Below are 14,127 nucleotides of genomic sequence, written 5' to 3' on the forward strand. Positions count from 1 at the left end.
CACGGAAGTCCTGTGGGTCTGTTCTTATAAGCTGCCACCCTAAAGCTCTAGGAAACGGCGCCCGAGTTACCTGTATGGTGAGTTGAGCGCTTTGGGCGTAAGCCTGTGGGTCTTTGCTTTCAAGTCTGGAGAGGAGGGCCACCCTTCCTCGGGTGAGCCTTAGGTCCCTACCCCTGCTCGCCCGTCCTTACCCTTTCTTGCTCTCTGCTTCTCCTGTCTCCGGTCTTTCCCTATCGGGTAACTCCTATCTGAGTGTTCACAGCAAGACACATGAGAAGCCACTCACGTCCAAACCTGCTAGACAGGCTGTGGTCTTCAAGATTGCCGAAAACTTGCCATATTTGGAACCTCAAAGAACGACCTGATTTTTGAAGCTCACGCTCAGACATCATTCATTTAAACTGGAGGCAGAAAACCTCACGATGGAACCTGGTGGAAGCTGGGGGTGGGACCCCGTGAGCACGAATGTCTTTCATTGAGTCGTTGGCTTTACAGACTGAATCCTGTGTTGGCAGCCGTCCAAGAGAGAGGCATCCAATGAGGAGCCCAAAAGCAGCCTGAACATTCATTCATTGTGCGGTTTGTGTTGTCTTCTGGAAACCCGGGCATCTTCTCTCTCATCCTGTGCACCCTACTGAAGTCACTGTAGTGTGTTTATTTTCCTGGGATGCTGAGAACTCATCGTTGACTAACCAGGGTATCATTCATTCAGTCCTTCCGCGAATATTTAGGTGTGCCTGCTCCATGAGGGTGTCCGCGCACGAGTCTGGAGAGGCTGGCTCTCAGCTGCAGACCCGGCGGTGTGTCCCTGTGGCCAGGAAGCTGCCTCTGAGACAGATATTACATTGTAGAAAGTTTGCTGGAGAGAGTCGTCGGGGGTCAACACCTGTGGAAGAGGAGATGAGACAGAAGCACAATTGAGTCAAGGAAGAAGCTGGGCCTTCATTGTTCTCTGTGGAGGCTTTGGCCAACCCTCCTGGGGTCTCGCAAGTAGTGCTGTGTCTTCGGAGTCCTGGCGAATTGGTTGGTGGGACTCAGCCTGGGTCATGGACCACAGCTCTTGTAGGTCAGTCACTGGACGGGGTGTGGGGAGGGGCCACGACCTAGGGCAAGGTGCTTCTCCATCCAGCAGAGGCAGCACTGCCATGGACCGGGAGATTAAGTCCCCTGAGACAAAGAGGAGACCAGGATGCCACACCACGGTGTCCACTGTGGTGTCCTAGAGGGCTTTCAGCCACTCCACAGGAGATGTTGACACTCCTGCCTGGCGTGTCCCAGAGTCAGAGCTCAGGGGTAAAGCCGCACTAGGACTGGTTCGTTTGGTGGCTCACCAGCAGATTCAAAAACCTTTCCATCTTTCTGCTCTGTCAACCTCGGGGGCTCCCCTTCGTTTCTTTGCTTTCTTTCTTTCTTTTTTTTTTTTTTTTGTATTTTCTTGGGCCACACCCACGGCATATGGAGGTTCCCAGGCTAGGGATCAAATCGGAGCCATAGCCACTGGCCTACACCACAGCCACAGCAACGCCAGATCCTTAACCCACTGAGCAAGGCCAGGGGTTGAACCCACTACTTCATGGTTCCTAGTCGGATCATTAACCACTGCACCACGACAGGAACGCCTCCCCTTTGTTTCTGAGCCTTCTTCCTGTCACAGTCTCAAGGTGGTCGGAGCAGGTCCAGGTGTCACTGGGAAAAAAGAGGAGCCATCTCTGCCTCTGAGCTCTTTCTGTTATTGAGGGAAGTATTCTTGAATCTCTTTTTTATTGCAGTAAAATATCCGTGACGTAATATTTACCATTTTAACCACTCGTAAGGGTACCGTCCTATGGCACGAAGCGTATGCACAGTGTCTGCATAACTGTCACCACCATCTCTACCCAAAACCTTTTCATCATATTCGCAGAAACACTCCAGACCCATTAAGCAGTAACTTCTCTTTTCCTTTCCCTCGCCCCTAGTTCCTAGTGATGTGTCTATTCTACTGTCTCTCTCTGCAAACTTGCCTGTCTGCCTTCCTCATCGAAGTGGAACCATGGCGTTTGTCCTTCTGCGTCTGGTTGGTTTCCCCAAGCATGTTCTCAGGTTCCATCCATGTGGTCACATATGTCAAAATCCCATGCTTTTTTATGGCTGGATAATAACCCATAGTATGAATAACAACATCTAGTTTGTCCGTTCATTTATTAGTGGACACTTGGGTGGTTTCCCCCCTTCTGCTCTCGTGAATGATGTTTCCATGAACAGATACCTATTCAAGCTCCTGTTTCCGGTTGTCTGAATATATACCTAGGAATGGAATTACTGGCTCATGTGGAAATCTGATGTTTATCCTTTGGAGAAACTGTTTCGACAGCAGCCGTCCCATTTTACATCCCCACCGGTGATGCATGAGGGTTCCGAATTCTCTCATCTTCACTAACGCGTGTTATTACCTTCCAGAATATTATAGCCGTCCTTCCCTCATATCTTACTGGCCGCTATGGGCCCGTATTCCCAGACTGATTGTTGGCAAAGTGAATGAGATCGGTCGGCATTTCCTGCCTCGGACGAATCAGGACCCACGTCCCTGAAGGACATGGCTGCAGGGGGATGGGTGGATCTCTGAACAACATCAGGGCATTTCAGCAAGAGAGGAAGGATCGAGGTGGATGCTAGGGAGGCATCATCGATGTTTGCAGTGAAGAGGCTTCAAAACATCAGGGCCCAGATCACGAATTCTGATCGAGTCGGATTCCGTTGGTGGGTAGTGGGCTCCCGACATCAGTTATTTTTAAATGTTCACCCAGCTGATTCTATGGTGCAGTTAGGGTTGAGGCCACGACATAGCCGGTCCGACTGCCCGCTAGGTCGGCCGTGTGACTGTGAGAGCTGCAAAGAAAACATGCTACAAAATCACTTGCTGGAGCACCTTGCCTGGTCCTAGGGGACCACAGAGATCCCCCAGAAGGAAGAACACTTCAACTGATACTTGAAAAAGTCAAGTCAGCTGGGCATCGCGTGTCCTGGATTCAGGGGACAGGGAGAAGGTGGGGCCCAAGGCATGGGAAGAAGTCGAGTCCAGCTAGAGTGTCTACTTCTGACCTTGAGAAGACAGTGTTTTTACTCAAACATGTTCAGCTTGTGGGGCGATTGGCTAGATTACACACTCTGACCTGGTTTAGCTTCCACCAGGACCTGCTCTTGGTAGGCTGAGCAAGAGGCGGGTTCTACTTAGAGCAAGCAGGTGGTTGGGTTTAAGAACTGAGGGTGGAGCCTGCCCGTGCTCTGTACAACCAGCGTGGTCTTGGAGAAGTTCCCCGACCTCTCTGGACCCCCGTGAATGTCCTCTAAAGCTGAGGTTGTAAAGGGTACCTCACAGAGCAATCTTGGAATGCAGATGAGAAAACGTATGTGTGTGAGTGGGGGGCATTCCTGTGCATCCCAAGTGTCCGTTCCCATCAAAACCTCTCTCTGGAGCACCCCTGAACCCCAGACCTGTCTGTTGAGCTGCCTGATGGTCATCGCCCCTTGAACGTGTAAGACACGTCCCACCCGACCCAAGACTGCGCTCCTCTCGTGCTGCTCGAGGCCCGCCCCCACCCCTCCCCGTATCAGCTGCTGGCGCCTCCATCCTTGGCGCCCTCCTCGCCTCGTCTCTCCCACATCCGTCTATTAACACATCCTGTCGCTCTGCTTTGAAGTACACCTGGCATGTGACCGGACCTCAGCCCCACCACACCCTCTCTTGCCTCCAGTTGCCTCCTCGTCCTGCACCCCCCACCCCCCGCAGGGCCCCCTTCTCAACACAGCACGCAGAGGCATCCTCCGCATCCTCTTAGGATAACACGTCCTCTCCCGGGAACCTGCCGCGGGCTCCCTCTCCTGGGAGGGAGGGTTGACGCCCCCACGATGAGCGGCAGGACCGTCGGTGACGTGAGCCCCGATTCTCTCAGCCCCAGCGTTCTCCCCTTTCCTCATCCTCATCCGCTGCAGCCCCAACGCTCCCTCTGCTCCGACGTGCCAGGAACATTCCTGCCCCAGGGCCTTTGTTCTTGTGGTTTCCTGTCCCTGGACTCCTCCGTCCGGTGTAGCCACAAGGCTAACTTCTCGCATCAAGTCTTTACTCAAAAGCTGTAGAGTCAGGGAGTCCTTCCCCAGACACCCTACTTAAAATGTCAGCCCCAGGAGGCCCCGTCGAGGCGCAGCGGAAGCGAATCCGAGGAGAATCTATGAGGTTGCGGGTTCGATCCCTGGCCTCGCTCTGTGGGTGGGGGATCTGGGGTTGCCATGAGCTGTGGTGTAGGTCACAGACACAGCTCGGATCTGCCGTGGCTGTGACTGTGGTGTAGACTGACAGTTGTAGCTCTACTCGACCCCTAGTCTGGGAACTTCCATATGCTGCAAGGTGCGGCCCTAAAAAGAGAAACAAAACAAAAACAAAAAGAAGGCAGATTCCACAGAGTCCGGGCAGAGCAGAGAGTCAGAGCAAGGGCCTGGCCTCTCGGTGGGAACCGTGGGCCCTGTGACCACAGGGTCCTCACTGCCAGAGTGTGTCCCTCTGTCTCCTCGTCTGCAGCGAGGGGTAAGTGACCGAAGGCCCCCACGCGCGCAGCCCGGCATCCAGTGCAGGGCGAGGCCTCCGTGGGTGTCTCTGGCTCCTCTCCAGGAGCCAAATGAGTGGCCCAGACAATGGTCTCAGAACAGGACTGGGAGAGGCTCTTTTGAAGGTCGTGGATTAGAACCCAGAGAGGGGAGGAAGAGGAGAGGCCGTTACGTTGCAGCCCCCCCCCCGCCCCCAGCCCCGGGTGGGCAGCGTTTGGCGGCATCCTTTCTGGCTCAGAGGTGCACACAGGAGCAGCCGCAGCAGAGCCCCCACCTCCTCACACGAGCCCCTCCAGTTCCCAGGGCCCCTGGCCAGGGCCGTTCACCCAGCTAACTCTTCAGCGGATGCTCCCACCCCCAGCTCTCCTCCCTGGGGCTGCCCTTGCCTACACGGAACTGCCCTGTCCAGGGCTCACCCCACCCAGGGGCCACCCTGAGGCCAGTGGCTGGATGATGCGGGAATACCTTTCAATTTGGGACAACTCGAAAGCGTCATCCCGCCCCCCAGGTGTGCTGGAACCCCCTGTGCATGAGCTTCTGCCTTAGCCCGCCCTGCCCTCCTCTTTCCCTTCCTTATAAGCATCTCTCAAGAGCGCCTGTGGGGAGCCCAGCCTTAGACCCCCAGTCCCTTCACTGTCTGTGGTCTTCGCCCCTCCAACCACAGCCCACTCCTCTGCCCTCCCAGGCACCCTCTTTCCACTAAAATGCAGTCGTCTTGTATGCCAGCGCCTGGAAAATGGGTGCTGATGGGTTAACATGTTGCTCAATAAAGACAATGATGATTACATGGGAACTGACCCTTTGGTGCAGCGCAGCTAGCCGGCTGCAAAACACACGCACGTGCACGATTTTATTTGCAACGCTGATAGCGTGATCGTCTCTGAAGCGATTCTATCTGGATTTGAATCTTGCTCCTACTGCCTGTTCGTCTGCTCACCTTCCCTTAGCTCCGTAGCCTTCCCGTTGCTCAGTTTCCCCTCAGGACCTGGTGTGCAGAATGTTTGCATACACAGGTCCAAAAATCGAACTATTGATGGTTTCTTTTTTTCCTTTCCTTTTTTTTTTTTTCGCTGCACCCACAGCATGTGAAAGTTCCCGGCCAGGGATACAACCCTTGCCACGGCAGTGACAACAGTGAGTCCTCCACTGCTAGGCCATCAGGGAATGCCTGTTGATGGTTTCGTATGTACATATTACGACCGCACCTGCAGCATGTGGAAGTTCCTGGGCCAGGGATTGAATCCGAGCTGCAGCTGCAAGCAGATCCTTGCCACAGCGGGAGCTCCTCGCATCCCTGGTTTCTTTTAAATGATGACTTTTTATAAGGCCATGCCTGTTCCTCCACTTACTGCTCATTTTTATGCTGGTTTGGAAGGTAATTTCAGATGAACGGAGACTATTTAGGGAAGGGATTGTTTACGTTTTTACCAAGCTAGGTTAGTGCAAAATCTATCCTGAAGGTTATTCAAGAAACACGGTATTTCTAGAAATTTAAAACAAATGAACAAACAAAAAAACGGTTGTCCGTTGACTGACGGATGCTAGCTAGGAGCTGTCATACTTCGGCTTGTGGGACAAATGTAACTCAGGGATGCATGGGTTTCTCATGTACTGATTATTTTATGTTGAAATTCTGAAGTACGCCGCGGTCCCACCGCTTTCTGCAGCTTCTACCTGTCTTGACTCTCAAACGTGCGTTCCTCGCCAGCCCTTATAGGTCTACGGGCTTTTGTGTGCCACACGACAGGGCACAAGAATTGCAGGAGCTGGTCTCCCTTGCGCTTGCTGAGTCTGCCCCGCCACCAGCAGCAGCTGCCAGTGACAGCGTGACGTCCTGCCTTCCAGGTACTATAAGATCTCCGTGGTGCTCATGTGCTTCGTGGTCCCCACGCTGGTGCCCTGGGGCGTCTGGGGGGAGAGCCTGTGGAATTCCTACTTCCTGGCCTCCATCCTCCGCTACACCGTCTCACTCAACGTCACCTGGCTGGTCAACAGTGCCGCCCACATGTACGGAAACCGGCCCTACGACAGGCACATCAGCCCCCGGCAGAACCCGCTCGTCACCCTGGGTGCCATCGGTGAGTCGGGGGCGGGAGCGCACATCTTCTTGGCTGCTCGGTGCTTTGCCAGAGGCCGTGAGGAGAGGCCGTGGGAGCGGAGCGGACTGGAGGGAACGCGGCCTTGGGCCTCTGAAGCCGAGCTCTTGGCCTCGCCCTTCCTTGCTCCAATGGGCAGTTTTCTTACCTGTGAACGGGAATGCCTGCTTCCCGGGGGGCGACGCGGATTAAGACATTAATGCAAACTGCTTGGGACAGTGCCTGACACATCGTAGGTGATGAACAATGAGCAGCTGTTTAGTGAGTTAGTTCATTTTTGGCTTCCCCAAGGCAGGTGGAGTTCCCGGGCCAGGGATCAGATCCAAGCCGCAGCCTCGACCTAACCCGCAGGGGCAGCAACGCCAGATCCTTAACCCTCTGGGCTGGGCCAGGGATCGAACCTGTGTCCCTGCGCTCCCAAGGCAGCACTGATCCCACTGTGCCACAGCGGGAACTCCAGTAGCTCTCTTTCCCGTGGAACTTTCCCTAAAGGAGGAGTGGCAGGCAGTGTCTCTCTCAAGCTACCCTGACGCTCCGGCCTCAGCTGCCCAGCCAGCCTCAGGTGCCTATAAGAAAAATGGCCTCAGACGGAGGGATGGGAGGGTCGGGGACCTTGACGTGTGTCTCGTGGTACCACCGGTTGGTTACGGGCTGGGCCTCTGGAGTCCGCCAGCTTTGGTTGAGTCTTGGTTCCTCCACTTTCCCGGCAAGTTACCTGGCTCCTCCACTCCTTGCTTCTCATCTGTAAAGTGGGAATATTAGCAGCATTGACCTCTGCGGGGGGTCAACCGAAGGTTAGAGGAGTTTACGTGTAGCATGTGCAACAGTGCTTACCAGGAAACAGCTTCATGGATATTGTTTTTCTGACTAGCCGTATTGTCTTAGGCATGTTACTAGCCCTTTTTAAAATTTTTAAATGAGGATAACGGGAGTTCCCCGGTGGCTCAGGGGGTTAAGGGTTAGGTGCTGTCATTACTGTGGCTCGGGTTCACTTCCTGGTCCGGGAACTTCTGCATGTGATGGGCGTGGCCAAAAAAAGAAAAAGAAAAATGGGGATACTCATAGCAGCTCACTCAGGGGTGTGAGAATTGTAGGCATTGATGCCCCTAAAGCACTCAGCACTGTGGCTGGCCCCACGTCAGTGATAAATAAACATTAGCTGTATCTTGATAGAAGCAGCGCAGGCTTCTGTTCAGCTGAGGCTTGAGCGTAGGGATCAAACCCACGAAGGGAGGTTCCCACTGTTCAGAGAAAAGGTCTCTGCATCGCTGTGCAGTGAGTTTCTGCCTCCACGCTGTTAGGGTCACCCATTTACCAAGACCCCCGCGATCTTGTGTGACAAAGAGCGGTATGAGGTGGAACGAGCAGCACGTTTAGCCAGGGCATAACCGGACAAGCAGAGAGAAAGGGGTGCGCGCCCTGCTCCCCACTGCTTTCCCTCCTCTCGCTCTGCATCTCCTCAAAGAACAGTCACTGCAGGGAGCTACATCCTGTGTGATTCAGAGCCCAGGCAAGAGTGGGGACCGTGTTCCCATCTTGCACAGGGATGGTGAGCCAGGAAGCCCCAGGAGTGTGGCCATGGCACGGCCTCCAGAGCTGGGTGCCAGTTCTGAGGCTGCCCAGGCCAACACTGGACGCCCCGTCTGCCTTCGCGATGACAGTCCTTGGACGACGCTTGTTACGCCCACTGCCTGGTAGAGGGGGAAATACAGGGAGGGTTTTTAGAACAGTGCCTGTTTCTAAAGGGAGAGGACTAGAACCCTCGTCCGAGAGGGATGAGCGCGGAGGGACAGGGCAAAGAAGACCTAAATTGCAGAGAAAGTGGCAGACCACGGACGCTCCGTCTGATGAGCTCGCTGTGGAGCAGAACCTTGCAGACACGGTCGGGAGAAGAGCTGTATGGTGACCAGCAGCCACTCGAGCGGTAAAGGAGGAATCTGGTGGTTCCTCAAATGGTTAGAAGTAGTCCCTCTGCGACCCAGCAACACCACTCCTGGGTTTATGCCCAAGAAAAATGAAATGGGAAAACTTGCCTGTGAGTGTTCATAGCAACATTATCGGAACAGCTAAAAAGTGGAAATAACTCACATGCCCTCACCTGATGGAAGGGTCACCCCAACGTGTGTGTCCCTAGGACGGAATTCCCTTCGGCGACAAAAGCCATGAAGTCCCCGTACCTGCTGCCCCTTGAAAACATTATGCCAAGCGAAAGAGGCCTGTCCCAGAGGATGGCACACGATTTCATTTATGCGAAATGTTCAGACTGGCCCAACCCATAGGGATTGTATTAGTAAGGGTTCTCCAGAGAAACAGAAGCATGGTATGTAACATACATACACACACATATGCTTGCATTCATATAATAGATACTATGTATATATGCAAAGAAATGTATACATAATATCACACCTAATAAATCTCTATGTATATTCAGAAACAGTAGGATATCTGTGTCTATATAAATGTAGATGTACTTCTGTGTGTGGGGAGGTGTGTAGGGGAGAGGGAGAGAGAGAGATTTGTTAAGAGGAACCGGGTGCTCATGCCATCAGGGAGACTGAGTCCAGCCCCGGCTGTCTGCAAGCAGGAGACCCAGGAAAGCCAGTCGGACAATGACAGTCTGAGGCTGAGTCTGAGAACCAGAGAAGCAGATGAGCCAAATCCCCAGTCTGAAGGCAGGAAAAGATGAAGCAGACGTTCGATCAGTGAGTCAGGAAAACAGGGCTTTGGGGGCAGGGTGTGCGTGTCCCCTTCCTCCTTCCTCCAGGATTTATTCTCTCAGGCCCTGCAGGGACTGGCTGATGCCCCCTCTCACTGACAAGGGCCCTGCTTTCCTGAATCCCCCGCTTCCAAGGCTAATCTCATCCAGACACTCCCTCGCAGACACACACAGCAATGATGTTTAACCTAAGCAGCCCTTGGCCGGTCAAGTTAGCACATCAAATCAGGCATCACGGAGACAGAAAGTAGGGTGGGGGGGATGGGCGATGGTTGGGGTCAACAGCTCAGGAGAGTGGGCTTTCTTTTTAGGTAATGACAATGTTACAGAATTCATTGTGGTAATGCAAGCACAATGCTAAATGTACTAAAAGCTATTAAATTGTATAATTTATGTATTTATTTATTATTTGCTCTAGAGGGGAGCACCCACAGCATAAGGAGCTTCCCAGGCCAGGGGCCAAATCGGAGCTACAGCTGCCGGCCACAGCCACAGCCGTAGCCACGCCAGATCCTAGCCACCTCTGTGACCCCCACCACAGGCCACGGCAATGCCGGGGGCCCCGACCCGGTGAGCAAGGCCAAGGATCAAAGCCACATCCTCATGGATACTAGTCGGATTCGCTTCCACCTGCTCCACAATGGGAACTCCCTAAATTGTATGTTGTAAACGGGTGAGTCTTACGGCAAATTCTATCTCAGTAAAGCCTTTTACAAAAAACAAATGAAAGAAGCCATGAGACACTGCCCCCGCTCCTGAAGACACCTTAGGGTTTCAGGTAGAACCCTTGGGCGGAGGAAGGTAAGGGAGAAGCCATTCACTGTGAAGGTATATTTACAGCTCAAGCTCCTTCACTCGCTCTCTATCTGCACCACCGTCTCCTCCAAGCTCTCCCAAGAAGTCCTCCTGGAATCACTCCCGCCCCCAAAGGTTAGCTTCCTTTTATGAACATACATGAAAACATCACTCTGTTATCCGCCGTTTGGCATTTAGCTTAAGAGGAGCAGCTCCGAAGTCATGGGAGCCTGTCTCCAATTCGCAGCGATGATTAATCCTGTGACCTTATGCTGGTTACGTCATTGTTACTTTTCTGTTCCTGTTGCGTTTGTCTAGCCCACTGAGCGAACGCTTGCTAGGGGCAGACAGCAAGGAAGTCTTTTGCTTCCCCTGGAGCCTGACCCAGTGTCTTGCCATAAAGGAGTGGTTTTGGAGACTCTCTGCAGAGAGGTGCTGGTTGGGTTCTTTCAAGCCCGCTTTGTCTTCCAGGTGAAGGCTTCCACAACTACCATCACACCTTTCCCTTCGACTACTCTGCGAGTGAATTGGGCTTAAATTTCAACCCGACCACCTGGTTCATTGACTTCATGTGCTGGCTGGGGCTGGCCACTGACCGCAAACGGGCCACCAAGCTGATGATCGAGGCCCGGAAGGCCAGGACTGGAGACGGCAGTGCCTGACCCTGGAACCTGAAGACGCCTCCGTTCACGGCCTTTGTTAATTACACTTCGCTCGGTCCCTGGCTCCCGGGAGGCGGTACAGGGTGGGGAGGGAGTGGAATCTGTGTGGTTCGGGAATTTTGTGTTGGGCTCAAAATAATGTCAAGATACAACTATCAATGAGAAGCATTTTTTAAAAAGTCAGTGTAGCTCTGATTGGACGCTAGAGCGGGGACACGTGGTTTAATCCTACAACGACGTGTCAGACATTATCCTGTTCATTAACCCTGACGCGACGCAGGAGTGTCATTCTTTCAGGGTGATTCAGGATAGCCCGTTCCCTTTTTCTACCCATTAACCCAGCATTATTTTTAAACACAGTATCTGAAGGAGCAGAGAGGCAGGGTAGAACCCAAAACAGAGGGTCTGAGTAGGCACTGAAGACTGTTTCTGTTTTGTAATTATCGTGCGTGCATTTTTATTGTTGTTTTTCAGTAAGAGAATCGACAGCTTAAAACGAAATGAGAATACAGGCAATGGCTCTCTTATTTTCTTGACCTGTTTCCAGCTTGTTAATGCTCCATTGTCTTTGCTTCAAGAGATCTGTTCACTGCTCAGCTAGTTTCACATCCTGAGCTCTATGCCCAGCTGACCTTATAAATCAATGCCTGTTTTAGGTGTTTGATTTTCTTCTTTGCTATTGTTATTTTAAGGTGTATAACTCAGAGGTGCCAGACATCAAATTAAGCGCAAATTAAGCTCTCATTTAAATGTTTAGACATCTAATTTATATTCTAATTGATGCCAGCCAATGATGCATGTATTTTACCTACTCCTGCTGAATAAGCATATTAATTTTCCACACCAGGCCATCAGATCTTAATAACCGACAGTTATCTAGAACTCCGTGTCTACAAATGTTTCACCTGCATGCGGCCTTCATTGATTTTGCAGCAAGACATAAAGTGATCATTATGTAGCTTCTGGATTAAAAAAAAAAATCGTGTGTTCAGTTGCGTTGTAAAGAGCACGTCGTCTTAATGGGACAGTGTGCCCTTTGTGTTAGATGTTAGAGCAAAAGAAAGCCTTAGAGTTTTGACATTGGAGCACTTCGAAGACAGTGCTTCAAAGATAGGGAAGATGTAGGATTTCAATTTCAATTTACAATTTTTGAGAACGAGATGACGCCAGTAGGAAATTGCCATAATAAAGTTCTTCGCCCAGCAGGTGTTTCGCGGTGTTATTTTTGCCATTAATCATGTGTAAATATGGGTGATTTACAATAAATGATTATGAATTCATTGGTGTTCTTGACCAGATACTTAAATGTTGTTTATTTTTATTTTTTTATTTCTTGTCTTTTTAGGGCCGCACCCGTGGCATATGGAGGTTCCCAGGCTGGGGGCGAATTGCAGCTGTAGCCCCCGGCCTACACCAGAGCCACAGCAAGGCCAGATCCGAGCCGTGTCTGCAACCTACACCATAGCTCCCGACCACACCAGATCCTTAACCCACTGAGCGAGGCCAGGGATCGAACCTCTGTCTTCATGGCTGCCAGTCAGATTCATTTCCGCTGAGCCACGACGGGAACTCCCTTAAGTGTTGTTTAGAGAATGTCTCCCACGATGCCTGATGCTTTCCATGACCCAATTCAAGTCTGATTTGGGCTCTGGGCTAACAGCAGCCCCCAAGGCCAGAGCGCTCCTGTCCCACGGGCCTCAGGCAGAACCAGAGGGAACGTCAAACAGTTTCCTGGGGAATGCGAGGCCCTTAGTATGTCGTTCTCACTCCCCAGCACGGTCACCTGTACAGCTTCCAGCTGACGAATAGGAACCCAGCTCGGACAGCAGGCGGGACCCCTTCCCCCCTCCGCCCGGCACCGAACTCGCCCTCCAGCCCTGCCGCCCTCAGCTCCGCCCCTCCCCGTGCCGCCTCCCTCTGCCCACCTTTCGCCCCCAAGCCGCTGTACCCCCGTCATCCGCCAGGGTCATCTTCGTCCGCCTGCCGCCAAGTGGGGGTCCAGCCAGGCGGGGGGCCAGCCCGGGCCGCCGCTGCAAGGACCGTCTTTCGGGTGCTCGGTATTGCGGTCGCGGCTTGCTGAGACCTGGCCCCGAGTGTTGGCCGACTGCAGATCTCTTGCGAGGTAAGTTTGCATCACGAACTGCAGTGGCCCTGACTGGGAATGTGTCTGTGAGCCCTTGACCCCTGAAAGTACGAAACGCCTCTGCCTTCCATTCACAGAACAGATTACAATTGGAACAGCCAGCGGGAATCTTCTCACAAACCGAGGCGGTTCCCCAGCGGGTCCAAATAAATCCGGAATGTCCCTCCTCCGAGCCTGAGAGCCCGTCTTTATCAGCAGCACCCGCGACGGGGGTGAGGACAGCGGCGACGCTGATGAGGGATGACGCTTAGAGCGCGCAAGCATCTTCCGTCCCTGTTCCCTGCAGGTCTCGGAGCCTCGAAGGGACGAACGTAGGGGGTTCCGCAGCCTTTCCAAGGGGGCCCTGGAGAGGCCGGTACAGCTTTCTCATCCGAAAAGAGAGGAGCCCAGACTCTGTCCAAGGCCTCCCTGAGCCCTGAAACTCACCGGCAGCCGCAAAGGTGGGACGACGTCTCTCAGGATTGAAACGCCTCTCAGGTGAGGGCTCATCCTTTCTGGGACTGGGGAGGTCAAAATTGAGGGGCAATAATTAAGTCCGAGTGGGAGAACACAAATGGGGGCTGAGAGGATAGAATGTTCTTGGTTAAAAAAAAAATGCACGTGTCTGATTTATTCCCCAAACATATCGAAGCAGTAGAAATGAATATACACCATGAAAAATAACTTAATGAATGAAAATACTGTAAAAAGCTCCAGCTTAGTGGAGTCGTAGGAATAGCAGCACTGGGCTCAGAGACCTGAGTTTGAATTTTTTATTTTTTTCCAACCGAGAGGAAATTGACATTTATGTAACATTTTACTAGTTTCAGGTGTGCGATACAGTGATTGACATTTGTATACACTGCAGAATGGCCCCGCCACAAGTCTAGTTAACCTCCATCCCACACAGAGTTACAGCTGCTTTTACTTGTGATGAGAACTTTTAAGATCTACCCCCTAGAAAAGGCAAAAAGACCAAAAAAAAAAAAAAAAAAAAAAAAAAAAAACCCACAGAAAAAAACAAAAAGCAAAAACAAAAGATCTACCCTCTTGGCAACTTTCTTTTTTTTTTTTGTCTTTTCTAAGGCCGCACCTGCGGCATATGGAGGTTCCCAGGCTAGGGGTCCAATCGGAGCTGTAGCCACCAGCCTA

General features: G+C 52.3%; 1 protein-coding gene across 1 annotated transcript in view; it reads left to right on the forward strand.

Annotated features, from left to right (window-relative positions):
• Window positions 1-12,133, forward strand: part of SCD5 (stearoyl-CoA desaturase 5) — a 126,686-nt gene extending 114,553 nt beyond the window's left edge. Inside the window, 2 exon segments of the mRNA NM_001114278.1 lie at window positions 6,427-6,659; window positions 10,663-12,133. Of these exon segments, the coding sequence (NP_001107750.1) occupies window positions 6,427-6,659; window positions 10,663-10,853 (424 nt within the window). The 3' untranslated portion in view covers window positions 10,854-12,133.

The sequence above is a fragment of the Sus scrofa genome, chromosome 8 (assembly GCF_000003025.6).
Source record: "Sus scrofa isolate TJ Tabasco breed Duroc chromosome 8, Sscrofa11.1, whole genome shotgun sequence".
Lineage (NCBI taxonomy): Eukaryota > Metazoa > Chordata > Mammalia > Artiodactyla > Suidae > Sus > Sus scrofa.